This window comes from Perissodus microlepis, chromosome 18, assembly GCF_051167445.1.
Source record: "Perissodus microlepis isolate ML-2025 ecotype Zambia chromosome 18, ASM5116744v1, whole genome shotgun sequence".
NCBI classification, from domain to species: Eukaryota; Metazoa; Chordata; class Actinopteri; order Cichliformes; family Cichlidae; genus Perissodus; species Perissodus microlepis.
Window position 1 is genome coordinate 32899609 of NC_140478.1, and position 19267 is coordinate 32918875.

The following is a 19267-nucleotide window of genomic DNA, read 5'->3' on the forward strand; positions in this document are numbered from 1 at the left end:
TGAGCTCACGAGGAGGTGGCGTACGGCCTCGGTGGAGCTGTGAGGTGGAAAAGCCTCACCTTCAGAGACATCTTCATAAACATGTTGGTGCGCTCGCAGCACTTTCACGCCGGTGAGGCAGATTAAAATTAGTCTAGAATCTAGTAATCATCCGGGCCGCAGCCCGCCTATTGGTGACCTCAGCTAAAATGTATTTACGACTCCCTGATAGGTCAGCAGGCGATATCCTTCACTTCCATTGGTAGTTATTTTCTTTACTCACCTGAGACTTGAGAGCGGTTTAACTCTGCACTCGTACGCCTTCTGCTGCTTCAGTCATGAATTTGGCCAACGGTCTGTAGTCGTTACGTGGCTTTAGATCGCAGCTCTGGGATAACTGATGGATGCCTCATGGTCCTCTCACTTCTCACCTGATGCGCTCCCTTTGGAAACTCTTCATCTGAAAACTGGGTGGTAGCCGGAGACCCGACCATCATCAGCTCTCATCGCTGGATGAGCCACTGCAGGAAGTTTAGCTGGTCTGAAACAGAAGTTTGACGTCCGTCGTGAAACCCCCTAAACACACACACACACACACACAAAGCCTCCGGAGGTGCAGGAGAGGAATCAGCTCTGGCTTGTGACTTCAGGTGTCTGATGACACCCATATTACCCCCCCCCCCACCCACACACACACACACACACACACACAGTGTAAAGAGCAGTGAAAGAAATGTTATCAGGTTTCTTTGACAAAAGAAATTTTATTTCTACAGTTTCATTTACAGCAATGAGTGATACAGTGAAAAGACTGTAATCATAAAATAGACAAAAATATAAAATAAGCAAAAAAAAATTCTACTAAAACTGACCAAACTCAGGAAGTGTTTTCATGGAGAAACACTGATGTAAAAAAAGACTCTTTGGAAACATATACTTAAAATAATGAGAAAACTATTGTAATATTAGACACTACACTAATGGTGCGGGAGCTGGAACACTTCCTGTAAATCCAGCCGCACAAAGAAAGAGAAACGTAACGCATAAACATGCAAACAAAGACAAAGTAAGATGGAACCTCTGCTCAGCTCAAGCCAGTTTTATTAATAGAGCAAGTTCCAGTGTTGGGGAGTAATGGAATACATTTAAAATACAAAATATGAGTAACTGTATTCTGTTACAGTTACCGTTTAAAAAGCTGATAATTAGAAAACAGTTACTTTGTTGAAATAAATGGATTACATATGATACATACATATGTTTCATATGTTCGGCTGTCCCCTCTCTAATTTTTAAACGCATTGTCAGAAACCCAAACAAACACACAAAGGCTCTAATGCAAGCGTCCTATTAATTTTGGTGGCATCAGTTACACAATGGACCTGGAGCCAGCACAACAGAACCAACAGTGCACAGGTAGGAATACATTTATTACTTGGAATTTCCAACAATACTTCATATTTAAAGAAGGGATGAAATCTGACCGTGCAATGAAAACTCTGTTTGTCAGCAACCAAGCTGCTCTCAGCGTCAAAAGACTCCAACGTAAAGAAACATCTGGAAGTAAGCTCTTTTTTGAAAACTAACATTAGCCTACTGCAGCTACCTTGTTTTAGTTGTGGTAGCTACCTGGGTTATGTGCCACTTCAGTATCTTCGATTTTACTACTGCTGTGTGATTTATTACTATTAGACTGCAGACTGTTAGACTTGGTGGAAAGCATTAACAGCCTGCTAGGTGCAAATAATCATGTGCAGTTCCTAAAGCAGTCTATGAACTAACCTCAGCTAACGCCAGCTAACAATATTAGCTCAGTGGCAAGTAGCCTTCAGTAATAGTAATAAATCACACAGTACATCCATGTAGTTGTAAAAACCATGACAATATATCAAGTAATCTAAAGTATTCAGAACATGTTACTGACATTAAGTAATTTAATGAAATATGATACAAACTACATTTTGGGGCATGTATTATGTAATCTGTAGTGGAATACATTTTAAAAGTAACCTTCCAACACTGCCAAGTTCACAATAACAGTCATCTCAAAGTGCTTTATGGGTAAGGTTCACATCCCAGAATGAGGTCTGCAGATTTTTGCTTTCAATGATTAAAAAAATAATTAGGATTAAAACACTTTTTATTTCAACTATAAGGGTTGTGTGTGTGTGTGTATACGTGTGTGTGTGTGTGTGTGTGTGTGTGTGTGTGTGTGTGTGTGTGTATACAGTCAGTAAAAAGACATTTTAAGTTCAATAACTGGCCAATAATGATCTAAGTAATTGTGACTATGATTATCTCTATAACAGTAGCCTTAACTACACTCTTAAAGAGAACCAATCAGACACATGGAGCACTGTGGGGAGGAAGAACTCCCTTCTAACAGGAAGAAACCTCCAACAGGAACCAGGCCCAGCGAGGGGCAGCCTGCACAACTGCCATGGGGGGGTGACGAGAAAAAGAAGAGAGATAAGAAAAAGTAAAAACCTTAACATGTTGTAACATTAACTTCTTTTTCTCATGTTTACAGCATGAGAACAGCACAAAAGTGAACAAAAGAGGAGACGAAAGGCAGCATTTTTCAAAATATGCAACGTGTTTCTGTAAAAATCAAAACTTACAGACCGGACAAATCTGACAGCCTCACTGTCGGCTCTGAAAGATCAAATCATGATTCATTTGATCCATCGAGTACTTTGTCACATGCAATAAACTACAGAGCTCTGAGATCTGAAAGTTCCTCTGTTAACCTCTATTATTTTCCTAAGCGTCACTTGAAGATAATCCCACAGAGATGTTTCAGGACGACGATGTCTCGCCTGTGTGAGTTCGCATGTGGCGCCACAAATGACTGCTTTGAACAAAGCTTTTCTCACACATTTGGCAAGAATACCGCTTCTCACCTGTGTGAGATCTCATGTGGGAAGTCAAATGATGCCTTTGACTGAAAGTTTTGTCACATGTTTTACACGAGTATGGCTTCTCACCCGTGTGAGTTCTTACGTGTACAGTCAAGTGACCACTGCGACTGAATGTTTTCCCACATATTTCACAGGAATACGGTTTCTCACCTGTATGAACCGAGGTGTGACTTTTAAAGGTCGATAAGACAGAAAATGCTTTCCCACAGATGTTACAAACATACGGTTTTTCACCTGTGTGAGTTCTCATGTGACACTTCAACGTTGATGCGTCAATAAATCTTTTCTCACATACCTCGCAGGGATAAGGTTTCTCACCTGTGTGAATTCTCACGTGGGTGGTTAAGTGCACTTTTCGAATGAAACGCTTCCCACATGTTTCACAAGAATAGGGTTTCTTACCGGTGTGAATTATCATGTGAAATTTGAGCCTTGATGCATTTATAAACGTTTTCCCACATGTGTAACAGGGATAAGGTTTCTCACCTGTGTGCGTTTTCAAGTGGGCATTAAAGTGGCCCCTTCTATTGAAACCTTTCCCACAGGTTTCACAAGAAAACATCTTCTTACTTGCATGAGTTCTCATGTGGGCATTAAAATTACCAACTCTGTTGAAACTTTTCCCGCATGTTTCACATGTGTATGGTTTCTCACCTGTGTGAATTCTCACGTGGTCCACCAAATTGCATCGATGATTAAAACCTTTCCCACACGTTTCACAAGCATAGGGCTTCTTACCCGTGTGGTTTCTCATGTGGGCATTAAAATTACCAACTCTGTTGAAACTTTTCCCGCATGTTTCACATGTGTATGGCTTTTCACCAGTGTGAATTCTCATGTGGTCCACCAAATTACACCTGTGAGCGAAACCTTTCCCACATATTTTGCAACAGTATCTTTTGTCAACTGTCTGAATTCTTTCAAGATATTTCATTGTGTAAATACGATAGTACTTCTTCCCATTCTCAGCATCAGGAGGGCTCAGAGGGGAGAGCAGAACGTTGTTTGGTCCTGCTTCACTGCAGCCATCTTCCTCGTGAACAGGAGTCACCGTAAAGGTATCAGTCTCCTCCTTCAGCACGACCTGCTCTCCGTCCTGACTGGTGCAGGGTTCCTTCCCTTCTTCTTTAATCTGTGAAGATTCTGGGTCCTCTGGACTGGTGCTAACTTCTTCCTCCTCCTCTTTTATCTGTGGAGGTTGGGGGTTCTCCTGACTGGTGCAGAGTTCCTCCTGTTCCTCTTTAATCCGTGGTTGCTGTGGTTCATCCTGGTCCACACCTGAGGGTCTCTCCTGGTCAGTAAGAATCTCCTCCTCTCCATTTTCACGTTGCTGTGGGAGGTCTGGAGGAACAAAGGCAATACGTTACTACACAAATGAAATCTGAAGTGTGCCAAATAATTTGGGCGACACATTTTCAGTCAGAGCAGACCTCAAAGCGGCTAACGGCAGATCAAACGTTAGCTGACTTCCTAACTTCATTACAGAGCATAAACCATCAGAGAGGAGTGTTTTATCTCGCTGATCTTTTGGAGAGAAAAAGGCTGAAGAAGCATGAGTCTGTTACACTGCCATAAATTCAACGTGCAGTTAGTCATCACTATTGCTTACAGGCAAACACTCTCTGTCACTTTACTCATAGATACCCGTTTGTTTCCTGTCATTTTTGTCCATAGGACAAAAAACAATGTATTTTAAGCATCAGTAAGTGAAACCTTTGTGGTGGTGAGAATAAGGCATGGCGGGACCACGGAATATCATTTTGAGCCATTTTTATTCACACTCACCACAACAACAACCACACACACCTGAGTCCCCGTGTTTTAACCCAGCGGGCGTGATTATGGATGCCGTGCAGGTGCGTCCGCCCTCCCTGCACGGCACCGCAGACCACGCCCCACCACACCTTATTTTACCAAACTGTGCAACAATGTTTTTATCAGAAATCTGGTGAGTTTTCTTCGGTGGAAGGCCAAAACCTCATAGATCCCAAAACATTTTTTAACTGCTGCATTTCTGAAGTTCTCCCTGACAGTGAGACGTCCTCTCTAATAAAACCATCATCTCACAATGACATTTCAATTCCAGATCTGAATCTCCAAGTTAATTAAGTGTGCTGATGCAACAGCTCACTTCTAAATTTTGAAGCAAAACGCCTCGCAGCTTTAAGAAACGCGCCCTGTTATATTATTGTGTGAGGCTTGATGGGGAATAGTGTGCTATGACTTTCGGTGGTGATTCGTCACATGATTTTCACAAAATCCAAAAAACACAGAATTTTTCCAGATTCATTTGAATTGGAGAGTGTCCGAAAAAAGGGGCACCAATTTTTATCTAGAATTTGACTTTTCAAGGAATTTTGTTGCCACTGGATGATGTCATCACCTGCTCTAAAAACTGAGTCTGGAGAACAAAGTGGAAGAAATGTCTTTCTCTTTATTTCACGCCCAAAACTTTTGCCCTACACGGACCATATGTGCAGGTCCTTCTCAAAAAATTAGCATATTGTGATAAAGTTCATTATTTTTTGTAATGTACTGATAAACATTAGACTTTCATATATTTTAGATTCATTACACACAACTGAAGTAGTTCAAGCCTTTCATTGTTTTAATATTGATGATTTTGGCATACAGCTCATGAAAACCCAAAATTCCTATCTCAAAAAATTAGCATATCATGAAAAGCTTCTCTAAACGAGCTATTAACCTAATCACCTGAATCAACAAATTAACTCTAAACACCTGCAAAAGATTCCTGAGGCTTTTAAAAACTCCCAGCCTGGTTCATTACGCAAAACCGCAATCATGGGTAAGACTGCCGACCTGACTGCTGTCCAGAAGGCCATCATTGACACCCTCAAGCAAGAAGGTAAGACACAGAAAGAAATTCCTGAACGAATAGGCTGTTCCCAGAGTGCTGTATCAAGGCACCTCAGTGGGAAGTCTGTGGGAAGGACAAAGTGTGGCAGAAAACGCTGCACAACGAGAAGAGGTGACCGGACCCTGAGGAAGATTGTGGAGAAGGACTGATTCCAGACCTTGGGGGACCTGCGGAAGCAGTGGACTGAGTCTGGAGTAGAAACATCCAGAGCCACCGTGTACAGGCGTGTGCAGGAAATGGGCTACAGGTGCCGCATTCCCCAGGTCAAGCCACTTTTGAACCAGACACAGCGGCAGAAGCGCCTGACCTGGGTACAGAGAAGCAGCACTGCACTGTTGCTCAGTGGTCCAAAGTACTTTTTTCGGATGAAAGCAACTTTTGCATGTCATTCGGAAATCAAGGTGCCAGAGTCTGGAGGAAGACTGGGGCGAGGGAAATGTCAAAATGCCTGAAGTCCAGTGTCAAGTACCCACAGTCAGCGATGGTCTGGGTGCCATGTCAGCTGCTGGTGTTGGTCCACTGTGTTTTATCAAGGGCAGGGTCAATGCAGCTATCAGGAGATTTTGGAGCACTTCCTGCTTCCATCTGCTGAAAAGCTTTATGGAGATGAAGATTTCATTTTCCAGCACGACCTGACACCTGCTCACAGTGCCAAAACCCCTGGTAAATGGTTTACTGACCATGGTATTACTGTGCTCAATTGGCCTGCCAACTCTCCTGACCTGAACCCCGCAGAGAATCTGTGGGATATTGTGAAGAGAAAGTTGAGAGATGCAAGACCCAACACTCTGGATGAGCTTAACGCCGCTATCGAAGCATCCCGGGCCTCCATAACACCTCAGCAGTCCACAGGCTGATTGCCTCCATGCCACGCCGCATTGAAGCAGTCATTTCTGCAAAAGGATTCCCGACCAAGTATTGAGTGCATAACTGAACATAATTATTTGAAGGTTGACTTTTTTTTGTATTAAAAACACTTTTCTTTTATTGGTCGGATGAAATATGCTAATTTTTTGAGATATGAATTTTGGGTTTTCAGGAGCTGTATGCCAAAATCATCAATATTAAAACAATGAAAGGCTTGAACTACTTCAGTTGTGTGTAATGAATCTAAAATATATGAAAGTCTAATGTTTATCAGTACATTACAGAAAATAATGAACTTTATCACAATATGCTAATTTTTTGAGAAGGACCTGTATATCACAGGATAGCCATTGTATTCCTCTTTCAAGTAATTCTCATTGAGATGGGAAGTTGCTGCTGCTCACAGTGAAATTATTTTTCCAATAAAATTCTGATTTTCTCTTGTGAAGCATTTGTTGCAGAGCCACATTTCTGTTTGCCAGGCTCATTCTAGGTCTGACGCTGAGGTACAGCTGTGTGTGTCTTATGTTCTAGGTTTAGTCATATAACTCATATCAATATCAGCACCTTTGATGTTTTTAAGTAGCTACATATAAAGAGACTTTGTGTTAATTACAGATGTTCAGAGGATCCGTTTGCCATCAACCAAGACAGGAAACTTCTTAGGAAAATTAAAATTTAACTTGATTATTATTTAAATGATTATTTATGTTTTGTTTGTTTTTATAAATAATGAATAAATATAAAATTCCTTTTACTTTTAACGGCCTTCAGGCCCTCAGAATAACAAATATTAACCTGGAAATTAGCATTTTAATACCTGGGGGAATTTTTTCCCTTCACTGCTTACAGATCGCAACTGAAACTCAAAAACCTATTAGTGGTTCCACCTATTTCCTGACCAGGCTCCGGATCACGGGGGCCTCCCTCTTCCCAGCCAGCTTCTCCAACTCATTCCAAGCCATCTGAGACGTAATCTCTCCAGTGTGCCCCAAGTCTGCCCCTGGAGGCTTCTCCTGGTAGGACATGCCTGGAACACCTCACCCAGGAGCCATCCTGGCCAGATGCCCGAATATCTCCACTTGCTCCTTGAGGAGCTCTGAGACGCTCCTGAATAACCAAGCTCCTCACCCTCCCTCTGACGCCGAGTCCAGACACCGTTTGGACGACGCTTGTTTTCTCCGCCTTCATCTGTGATCTCACTCACTCAGTTTCTGCCCACAGCTCATGAATATCAAACAATAACAGATGTACTAAGCTGTGGTCTACACTCACTGGCCACTTTATTAGAGACGCCTGTGCAGCTGCTCATTAACACTAATCTCTAATCACCCAATGACATGGCAGCAGCTCAGTGTATTTATGCATGTAGAGATGGTGACGACAATCAGCCGAGGGTCAAACTGAGCATCAGAAAATTGAGGAAGAAAAGTGATTTAAGAAACTTTTAGTGTTCTATTTCAGAAACTGCTGATTGGCTGGGTTTTTCCCACACAAACATCTCAGAGTTTACAAAGAAGTAGGGCAGGGCGATATGACCAAAAATATTTACAACGATATACCTTTGAAAATTTGCGATAACGATATAACTGACGATATAATTGATGCGAGACAAAATACTTTATAACTCCACAATTTTACTAGTGCAAAAAAACCCATCAATGTATTTTCACTTAAACAAGCAGCTGTTTTATGTGTATATATAACATTTTAACAGTGCAAATGCAAATTCCTTGCTGACAGTTTAACCAAAAGGCATTTCCAGTGGAAATGGGCTGACATATGCTGAGCATAACCATGTATAATAACCACAAAAGGTAAAAAGAGGAGCTTTGAAACATGGAACTGCAGTAAAAAACAGTCAGATACGTCGAACTTTACTCAACTCATTCTTCTTGTTTCCTCCACTTTTGTACCATTGACTCATTAATGCTGAATTCTCTCACAGCTGCTCTGTTCCCATGTTCTACTGCATGACGGATAGCCTTGAGTTTAAAATCCGCTTCATGCGCATGTCTCTTAACAGCTGCCATTTTGGGTCCTTATACACAAACAATACGGTAATGTCATGTTGAAGCACGGTACGTATCACTCCGCGAGGCTCCGCCTACGACAGCCGTAATGCTCCGACAATCCATCAAGCGGTGCGGCTTCGCAGCTTAGCAAAGTCGTACTGAAACATTTTTTGACAGATCTTTGAGCGCCGGACGAAAGCTAAACCAGTTCCACCACTGAAGTTGCAGCATTTTTACAAACCAGTTCTGGTTCATCTGTTTCATTCAACGATCCGCTTTCGCCCTTCTCGTTCTCCGTCGCCGCCGTGCTTTTTCTGCCATGTGTTCATGAAAACACTGCGCATGCGCGTTTTACTCATATTCTATCGCAATATGTCATTTTCTTATCATTGCCTAACATTATACTGGTATTACCGTGAACGGTATGATATGGCCCAGCCCTACAAAGGAGGTCTGAAAAAGAGAAACTATCCAGAGAGCAGCAGTTCTCTGAGAGGAAGTAGCTTCTTTGTGTCAGAGGAGAATGGCAGAACTCTGAGACAGGACGACAGCAGTAACTAAAATCGCTGCTCGTCACATCCAAAGTGATCAGAAGAGCATCTCTGAATGGGCGGCATGCTAAAGCCTGAAGCAGAAGACCTCACCGGGTACCACCGCTGTCAGTACGAACAAGACACTGAGGCTACAGTTTTCACAGTCTCACTAAAACTAAAACACAAGAAGGAAAAACGTTTCCGGGTATGATCAGTCTCGAGGTCAGAGTAACCATGGAAACATGGATCCATCCTGCCGGCATCGGCAGCTCAGCCTGCCGCTGGCGTAACGCTGCTGGGAAATCGTCTCAGATGACTATTACTGTTCTGCATCTCTGTGTCAGTGAGAGGACGAATAGAAACATTCGCTGACACGAATCAGGAGCAAACATGTGACCTCAAATCACTTTCTGACTTTAAAGCCACAATTTTAGACAAGTGGAGACTCCACCAGCTGTTCAGATAACACACCACCTTCATCTTCCATTAATACCATTCTCACACTGCTTTAATTCATCTGTGGCAAACATGTGATGTCACAGACATGATGCAGCACTGATATCGATCCATGAAACACAGATAAGGAAACAGTCGTCTGCAGAATGATTCCTTTGACTTTTGATTGGCCAACAGTAAATACTTTAACTGGTAGTTTATTAGTTTTATATTTTAACTGTAGAAGTAACACATTTCAGGTTCAGGCAGGGAGGAGTGCAGCGTGCTGTCAGCATATTTATCAGAACAAAACAGCAGCAGCATGTTCTAATCTGGTTTATCTTGTTCGACGGTGGAAGATGGTTTTCTCCTCTGTAACAGTCACTGCATTACACTGATATGATATCAGAGCGACAATGAGCGAGAACAGCGTCACACAGTTTGGATATAATAGTAACAGGAACTTGTTCTTTCTAAAAGTACAACAAAATGTTGTTTTTGCTCAACTTTCAGCTTTAATGTGTGACATCATTAGATTCTTAAAGAGCAGGATGTGCCTCGTGTCTGAGAAGCCGTTAGACCAGGAGAGGTCTGGTTTCTACTGACCTCCCAACCTGCTGTCAGACTTGCGACATCCTTCACGAGCTCCGTGTTCACAGAGATTTACCCTCAAACTGAAGAATCGAGCTCAGTGAAGCCGTTTACATTTTCACAGCTCTACTATCGACCCGTCACACCTTCGTGGACCCTTAAAGTAAACCACTGACAGCAGGCAAACTTACATCAGTACTGCCAACGCATAGCCCAGAGGCGCAGGTTTGACACCAAAGGGGGGCGAAAGCTGAGGATGACGCCGGAAGTGACCCCGTGACTCTCGGCCATGTTGGCTCAGGCTGTCCGCGCGGACACCCGCGTGCCAGACCGCTGTGCCACAACTCCTCGCTAGCTTTTCGGCACGTGCAGGTTTTACACACCTGTGAGGAGCAGCTTCCGCTGCAGCCGCCGGTGACGGTCGAGCTCCTCCTCGTACTGCACGAAGGTTTTCTCCACCTCGCTGAAGATTTCCTCCGCGGCTGCCGTCAGCCTCCGCTGGATAAAGTCCTTCAGATACTCAAGAGTACACATGACTACTGCAGTAACCCGAGTACTGAGCTGGGGGAACACTACACCGTCCTCCGGCTCGGTCCGCGCCTCAGGAGAGCCGCTGCTGCAAACCTGCTTCTTCTACGCATGCGCCCAAAGGGTTCTTCCTCTCCCAGAGTTTCACAATAAAAGCCCTGTACAGACGAAAAGCAACTTAGTGAAATGAGACACAGAAGAAAATCGAAAAAAGGGAAAAATGAGGATTTCTGCACAAAATAATAATAAATAAAGAACCATATTTTCATATTTGTTCTTGTGTATTTCTTTTATTTGTAGGTCACCACAAGAAAGAGAAAGGATGTACCCGACTGGACTCTCAACACACATTAAATACATAAAAGTTTAATATAAGTGTAGTGTCCATTTGAACTCCTTACAGTTCTCATGTTATTTATATTTAAAAGGAGCGCACCCAGGACACAAGAGTCAAACCACTTTGTTCACTCCTTTATTTTCCACACAAACCTTCACAATAAATTTCATGAAATAATCACAAATAAATTATTCTCAAATATCAAAATTCAGAATATGTATTAAAGTATGTCACCTCAGTAAAAACGTGACTGTAAAGGACACTTACAGGAGTATAAAGTTACAGATGTGTAAAGTTGTCTGGAGCTCGCTCATCTTCACAGTGTCGTGTCACTCGTTCCACTTCCACCACAGCTCTTCTGCTGGGTTCAGCTGTGGACTCGGCTTGTGCCGTCGCAGACCTGAGTTGTGCTGCGTGCTCTTTCTATAGAGAGGAGGCTTTCTCCTGCAATTGTGATGTCATGAACTTTAACCTTGGACATGCTAACTGAAGCCTGTAGAGACTGAGATGGAGCTTTTTGTTCCAGTTTCTCTGAGAGCTGGATGGATTGAATCTGCTGGGATTCTCCAGCAGAGAAGGACTGGGTGAGAGAGGGAGGTCTGGGGGAGAGAGGGAGGTCTGGGGGAGAGAGGGAGGCCTGGGGGAGAGAGGGAGGTCTGGGGGAGAGAGGGAGGCCTGGGGGAGAGAGGGAGGCCTGGGTGAGAGAGGGAGGTCTGGGTGAGAGAGGGAGGCCTGGGGGAGAGAGGGAGGTCTGGGTGAGAGAGGGAGGCCTGGGGGAGAGAGGGAGGCCTGGGGGAGAGAGGGAGGTCTGGGTGAGAGAGGGAGGCCTGGGGGAGAGAGGGAGGTCTGGGTGAGAGAGGGAGGCCTGGGGGAGAGAGGGAGGCCTGGGGGAGAGAGGGAGGTCTGGGTGAGAGAGGGAGGTCTGGGGGAGAGAGGGAGGTCTGGGGGAGAGAGGGAGGCCTGGGTGAGAGAGGGAGGTCTGGGGGAGAGAGGGAGGCCTGGGTGAGAGAGGGAGGCCTGGGGGAGAGAGGGAGGTCTGGGTGAGAGAGGGAGGCCTGGGGGAGAGAGGGAGGCCTGGGGGAGAGAGGGAGGTCTGGGTGAGAGAGGGAGGTCTGGGTGAGAGAGGGAGGCCTGGGGGAGAGAGGGAGGTCTGGGTGAGAGAGGGAGGTCTGGGTGAGAGAGGGAGGCCTGGGGGAGAGAGGGAGGTCTGGGTGAGAGAGGGAGGCCTGGGGGAGAGAGGGAGGCCTGGGGGAGAGGTGGGCTCCTTTACAGCCACATGCTTGTCTAACTCTAGGTTAAGGGAAGAGAAACTTGAGCTTTTTAAAAACACCTCAGTGTTTCTGCTGGATTATAATGTTGTTATTTACACACAGACCAAGAAAACATCCAAACACATGAGCCGCTCGCACTGCTCAGTCTTTACACTCATTTATTTCCCAGAACACTAACTCTAACTCAGTGACAGATGTCGGTGATCCCGCTCGGAGAGCTAAAGAGAAACAAACAGGCTAAAAGACGGGGCTCACACCGAGCCACTGAGACTTCATGAAAACATGAAAGATTCACGTTTTCTGCCTTAAACTGTTGGTGCTGTTTCCCTCAGACTGAAAACAGATTGTAACAGACTCGTTTCACACGAGACTGCTGCTGCAGCGCGGTCCAGTCGATATGTCCACACGTTTTCTGCCCATCGGTGCTTCAGGACGACCACGTCTCAGCTGCGTGGTGTAGTAATGCTGACACAGTCACGGCCTCTCAGCTGTGTGGTTCTCACGTGGATTTTAAGGACATGCTGTAACTTTTCTTCCACATATTGCAGCTCTGTGCAAAATGTGCTTTGTGCCTTTTAAGTGATGAGAACTCAGAGAACCTGGTCCCACAGCTCTTACAAACATAAGGCTTCTCCCCTGTGTGAGACTTCATGTGGCGTAACAGATTACTGCCTCGATTGAAAGACTTCCCGCACGTTTCGCAGGAATAGGGCTTCTCACTCGTGTGGATTTTTGTGTGGGATAATAAATTACTGCGCCGATTGAAAGACTTGCCACACGTTGGGCAACAAAACTGCTTCCTTCCATCCTCACTTTCCTCATATGTAGCAGTCACCATGAAGGCATCAGGCCCCCGAGAGAAGAGCTGCTCCATGTCTGGTTCACTGTGCTCTCCTTCCTCAGCAGCAGTCACCATAAAGGTATCCGTCTCCTCCTTCAGTCCCAGCTGCTCTCCCTCCTGACTGCTGCACAGTTCCTCCTGCTCCTCTTTAATCTGTGGAGGTTCTGGTTCCTCCTGGTCCACACCGGAGCTCCTCTCCTGGTTCCAGAGCTGCTGCTCAGGGAGAACCTCCTCCTCCTTACCTACAGGCTGCTGTGGGGCATCTAAACAAAGTTGCAGAAGAAATAAGTTAACAGTATGATGATAGTAAAACCCACAGAGACCCTGATGAGGGTTAGTGAACTCTGTGGTTCACTCACACACACACAAAGGTCAGGAGCATCAAATTTAACATCCAGTTTTTAAATATGAGACATAAAAAAAAGAAAGAATGGTTTCAAGAGATTCACAACTAAAAACAAAGATTTCCCATTGGGGAGATGTTTCAGCTTTATAGGTGTATAACAAATCCAGCCATCCATTAAGTTCCTCTGACTCATCCGAGCCTGGGTCAGAGGGGTCTCAGCAGACGTGCCCTCCCTGCAGAAGGTGAGGAGGAAACAAACGCTGATGATCTGACAGCTCTGTCTCCCAGCAGGCCCGTGGACAGAGTTTCATTCATCCTATTGGATTCTACAACTAACTTCTCATAACTGGAGGAGTCGGTTTTGTTGTGTGGAGGCAAAAACAAAATGATGTTATGTGGTGTGTATATTATGTTAGAAATATGTTCGTTATTATTATGACTGCAGATTATATCAACAAGGACGCTGATTAAATATTGACCGATAACTGTGGTGAAGGGGCGGGACATGCGCACTTCTTCCCACTCCTTTCCTATTTGTATGTTATTTTGTAAAGCTGTTTGTTTGTCTTTGCTAAATGAACTTCGGTATATTGTTTACATGTTTGGAATAAAATGAACAAACAATCAAAGATGCCAATAATTGATTTGTACTACTGACGGGAGCGGATCCAGCCAACCACCGAGCCAGGTGTGTTCAGGTGAGCTGATGCGCAGCCTCCCTGTTGTTGCTGAGCTCAGCTCATCAGACAGTTTCTGGCACCTGTGCAGCACATTCATGGGTGGAGCAGGTCAGTGAGTCACAGGTACACAGCTGTGCTGCACACATTCCAAGTTTTACCACAGTTTACGTTCACTGCCGCCATCTTGGATGTGGGCTCGTGGGCTACGTTTCATAATAAAATTCCGACTCCCAGTTTGACCTCGAACGCAGCACCGCTGGGTGGATTTCCGGCACGTGCAGGTTTTACACACCTGTGAGGAGCAGCTTCCGCTGCAGCCGCGGGTGACGGTCGAGCCCCTCCTCGTACTGCACGAAGGTTTTCTCCACCTCGCTGAAGATTTCCTCCGCGGCTGCCGTCAGCCTCCGCTGGATAAAGTCCTTCAGATACTCAAGAGTACACATGACTACTGCAGTAACCCGAGTACTGAGCTGGGGGAACACTACACCGTCCTCCGGCTCGGTCCGCGCCTCAGGAGAGCCGCTGCTGCAAACCTAGTTCTTCTACGCATGCGCCCAAAGGGCTTATTCGCATCCCAGAGTTTCATAATAAAAGCCCTGTACAGACGAAAACCAAATGTAAAATGTCTAAAATGGAGAGAAGAGATTTGTGGCAGGCTGCAGGATTAAGATGAAAAACTTGCTTCATGAGTCAGAATCATCCAAAGTTTTAAAGCTAAACCAAATAAACCCACAGAAGAAATCATTTTTCTTGTTTTTCTGAGTTATCTAATAAAAGCTTTACACTTCACACTTTACTCATCAGATAAGCTTTGTTTTTATAAAGTACATCCATCCATGAAGCAAAGAAATTATTTTAAAAATGCATTATTGCACAAAGTAGCAGTAAAAACAACAAAGACACATTTTCATATTTGTTCTTTATTCTTTTCATCTGTAGGGTACCATGCTGAAAAACACGCTGTACACCTGATATTTATACACCTGATGAAAATGTGTTTAATCTTTCTGCCGTCTGGGTTAAACCCTGTGTGGTCTGGAGCTGTAGAGTCCAATAACACAGCAGTGTATCCACCCCATGATTCAGCTGAGAACACTTGCATATCCGCTCCACGGACGAGCAGGTGGATAGAGAGAGAGTGAGGTCTGTAAGTGGGAGAAAACTGATGGGCTAAAAATGAGCTCGTGGCACAGCCACACTACAGTTCAGGAGCACGTGAGCCACAGCGACGAATGTAAAGGTGAAAAGGTTCATTGAACTCTGGAAGGAAAGAGAGCTTATAGAAGCTGCTTGTTGAAAACTTCAGACTCCCAGTGGCTTCCCCTCCACTTCCCACTGTTGTGACAAAATTCCACAGAGGCTGTTGTGGAAATTGACATTACCACAGGAACCACGTACAGGCACACGGACTGAATAACCAAGATTTTCTCAAAACATATCTTTAGACTCAAAAACATACGCCCACTCCCACTGCTAGTGCCACTATCTCTAATTAGGTGACGGATGTCATGGTGCACAGCAAGAGGACGTCTCCGCTGCGTGGTGCAGTAACGCTGATACAGTCACGGCCTCTCAGCTGTGTGGTTTCTCAGGAGGATTTTAAAGAAGCTTTTCTTCCACATTCAGCAGCTCCTCCTCTGTGCCTTTTAAGTGACGATGAGTCAGCAAACCTGGTCCCACAGCTCTTACAAACATAAGGCTTCTCCCCTGTGTGAGACCTCATGTGGCGTAACAGATTACTGCCTCGATTGAAAGACTTCCCGCACGTTTCGCAGGAATAGGGCTTCTCACTTGTGTGGATTTTTGTGTGGGATAATAAATTACTGCGCCGATTGAAAGACTTGCCACACGTTGGGCAACAAAACGGTTTCTCACCTCTGTGAATTCTGCTGTGGACGTACAAATCAGTTCTTCGATTAAAACCTTTCCCACATGTTTGGCAAGAATACGGCTTTTCATCTGCGTGGATAAACATGTGCATGTTAAACGTTGACAATTTAAAAAATCTCTTCCCACAGATGTTGCACAGATAGGGCTTCTCGCCGGTGTGCACTCTCGTGTGGACCAGCAAAATGGACTTTTGAGCAAAACCTTTCCCACACGTTTTGCAGGAATAGGGCTTCTGGCACGTGTGGACCGCGGCGTGCCGGGTAAGGGTCGATGAGGTCAAGCATCTTTTCCCACAGGTGTTACAAACATAGGGCTTATCACCTGTGTGTGTTCTCATGTGCACAGTCAGAGCATCCTTCTGAGAAAAACCTTTCCCACACATCTCACAGGGATACGGCTTCTCGCCTGTGTGGATTCTCTGATGTCTTTGCATCCGGGATCTATACTTGAAGCCTTTTCCACAAACGTCACATGTTACAGATTTGCTGGCCGTGTCAGAGTGACGCTGGCTCGGAGAGTCGTCTGCACCGAGACGTCTGCGATTTCTCGTTTTTGGCTTTAAACCGAAACTCACAGTTAATCCTGAGTCAGCATTCTTGCTTCCTTTCTCACTTTCTTCCACCATGAAGGTCTCAGTCTCCTGGCTCACCTCCTGACAGAGCTCCTCCTGTTCCTCTTTAATCTGTGGAGCTTCTGGTTCCTCCTGGTCCACACTGGAGCTCCTCTCCTGGTTCCAGAGCTGCTGCTCAGGGAGAACCTCCTCCTCCTCCTCCTCACAGACATGTTGCTGTGGGACGTCTAAACAAAGGTGCAGAAGAAATAAGTTATTATTTCCACTTTTGCACAGAAGAAATAAAAATGACCGATTAGTGAAGTTGAGAAGGAGATGAAGGTAAACTAATATTCTGTTGGTATGTTTGCATTTAGTCATATTAAGTCTGGTACAAACACCTGGGGATAAATTAGGCTCAGAACATTAATGAGATGACTTGTGCCCGGTGGCTCCACTGACAGAGATCACAGGTTTGAGACCAGGAGGAGACACAGGCCTGTCTGTGCTTCCCGCTGATCCCAAGCCTGGATAAATGTGCGGGCAGCATCAGGAGGAACAGCTGGTAACATGTCACTGAATGAAAACGTGGACTCTTCTGCTGAGACTGAATCCTGACTGAGATCCACAGGAGTCACACTCGGCTGTGGTTCACTGAAATGGTTTCATGCTACACACCTGTCCTTTGTGTCTTCATCTGTGGGCTGCAGGTGACGTCCTCTTGTTCCTGCTGAGGACTGCTCTCGTTCCAGATGATGACGTCTACACTCTCCTCCTTCACTACCAGCTGCTCTCCCTCCTGTTCCTCTTTAATCTGTGGAGGTTCTGGATCCTCTTGGCCACAGAGCTGCTGCTCGGGGAGAACCTCCTCCTCCCTGCTGACATGTTGCTGTGGGACGTCTGCACATGTTTAAAGCACAAGGCAAGTAAAGGTCAGAATCAGAATACTTTATTGATCCCTGGGGGAAATTATTTTTTTGTTACAGTGCTCCATTATAAACAAGAGTGCTTTATTGAAAACACCACATTAAAACATACGACTACTGCTGATTATTTTTATGTGGCCAAAGCTTCAGATATCCATGAAGAAATCTGAAGAAACCGTGGATCCGACTTGACTCTGAAAACGTGAACATTTAAAACTGATACATTTAAAATGAGCTGACAAAGAAATGCTCATTTTTTCTCACTTTAAACGATTTGTTTTCTGTTCTTTTGTGAATACAGTCCAGATTTATGAGATCAGCACATCACTGGATTCATTTTTATGTGTCTGTATTTCACACAGCATCCTGTCTCTACTGCAACTACCAGGACGGACACGTGACAGAAGCAACCGTCACACCGGAAGTACTGAATGAACATTAAAAGTAAAACACGTTCTCATGAAATCAGAGAAAAACGTGTGCGCGTGTCCTGTCCACCGTGACCTCCCCACAGGCTGATTCTGTTCACCGGGACAAACTTCTCATCATCATCAGGTGACTCCTTCAGTCTCAGCTGACTGCAGGTTTCCAAACAAACAGCACGTGTGCACGATGACTGAAACCGTGACGTCACTTTATGATCACTAATATGCAAATTATAACGACCATCGATCGACAACCACTGATCAAAGACGTGACGTCAGTAATCTGTTAATGCCGTTTGCGTTCGCTGCTGTGTAGCGTGACGCGTTTCTTCTGCTGTTTCTGAGGATTTTACCCTCATTGTTTCTGTCACGAAGCCCGTGGAAATGATTCTAGCTTTCCCACAGAGCTCCACGTCACACACTCACCTGTCCTGTGCAGCTTGATTTGGGGTTTCCAGGTGATATCCAGCAGTCTGCGCTGACGGTCGATCTCTTCCTCGTACTGGACGATCGTTTTTTCAAACTCCAAGAATATTTGTTCAGCAGCAGCAGTTAGTCGCTCGTTGATAAACTCTCTCAGATACTGAACCGAAGGCATTGTTACTGCCACAGCTCACACACAACAACAACAGTTTTCATTGATTACTTCCGCCGAATTTCTTCTTCCTCTGATGAATTTCCAGCAGCTTGTGGACTGTGAAATGTAGTGCTGCCCTCTACAGACAGGAGTGTGTTGGACAGCCGGACTCGATCACACCCGATCTGCGGTCTGTTTAGACGTTTGAGACTGAAGATTAAAATAAATAATAAGTAAAAATGAAGAAATTCAAAGAAAACCCTTTCACCAGTTTACAACAAAACAAACTAACAAGCAAGAAAAATTGACAAAAAAGGGCAAGAAGCACAACAACAAACTGCAAAAACAAACAAAATAACAACAACAATAATAATAATACATTTTAATTTAAAAATGACCACTAATGGTACATTTCTGGTAGTTTAACAGTATAAAGGTTTTGGAGAAAATTGCAAAATAACAAGAAGGCAAATTTTAAATATTTGGAAAAATTATGAGAAAATGTTTGTACATGTACAAGAAAAATGGCATCGAGTGGGCGTATTTAGGAAAAAAACAACTCTGTTTGACAAAAAAACCCAAAAAACAAAACTTTTTCCAAATTTGTTTCTAATTTTAATTTTGAGTTAATGCTGAGTTTGTTGATTTTTACACTCTGTTCTGTTTCCATGATT

The 19267-nt window shown here is 44.5% G+C and overlaps 1 protein-coding gene and 1 pseudogene across 2 annotated transcripts; both read right to left on the reverse strand.

The window, feature by feature from the left end:
• Nucleotides 1-723: 723 nt before the first annotated feature.
• On the reverse strand, nucleotides 724-14792 carry LOC146368632 (uncharacterized). Its single transcript, XM_084913573.1, has 5 exons — nucleotides 14518-14792; nucleotides 12862-13462; nucleotides 11488-11686; nucleotides 10606-10855; nucleotides 724-4241 (listed from the first exon to the last, which is right to left on the reverse strand). The coding sequence occupies exons 1-5, from the start codon at nucleotides 14666-14668 to the stop codon at nucleotides 2779-2781; spliced, it is 2664 nt and encodes an 887-aa protein (XP_084769699.1). The 5' UTR covers nucleotides 14669-14792; the 3' UTR covers nucleotides 724-2778.
• A 331-nt stretch (nucleotides 14793-15123) lies between these two features.
• LOC146368633 (uncharacterized) lies at nucleotides 15124-18723 on the reverse strand (annotated as a pseudogene). The gene is made up of 3 exons (XR_014797573.1): nucleotides 18443-18723; nucleotides 17344-17565; nucleotides 15124-16913 (listed from the first exon to the last, which is right to left on the reverse strand). The product of XR_014797573.1 is annotated as an uncharacterized LOC146368633 (transcript).
• Between the last annotated feature and the right edge of the window lie 544 nt (nucleotides 18724-19267).

Excerpts from the sequence above, each read along its gene's own strand:
- LOC146368632 (XM_084913573.1), bottom strand. The coding sequence starts at position 14,668 with ATGTGTACTCTTGAGTATCTGAAGGACTTTATCCAGCGGAGGCTGACG. Across the intron at positions 11,687-12,861 it reads AGCATGTCCTTAAAATCCAC|ACCTCCCTCTCTCACCCAGT; the intron begins GTGAGAACCACA and ends TCTCTCCCCCAG. Across the intron at positions 4,242-10,605 it reads GCGGAAGCTGCTCCTCACAG|ACCTCCCACAGCAACGTGAA; the intron begins GTGTGTAAAACC and ends TTGTTCCTCCAG.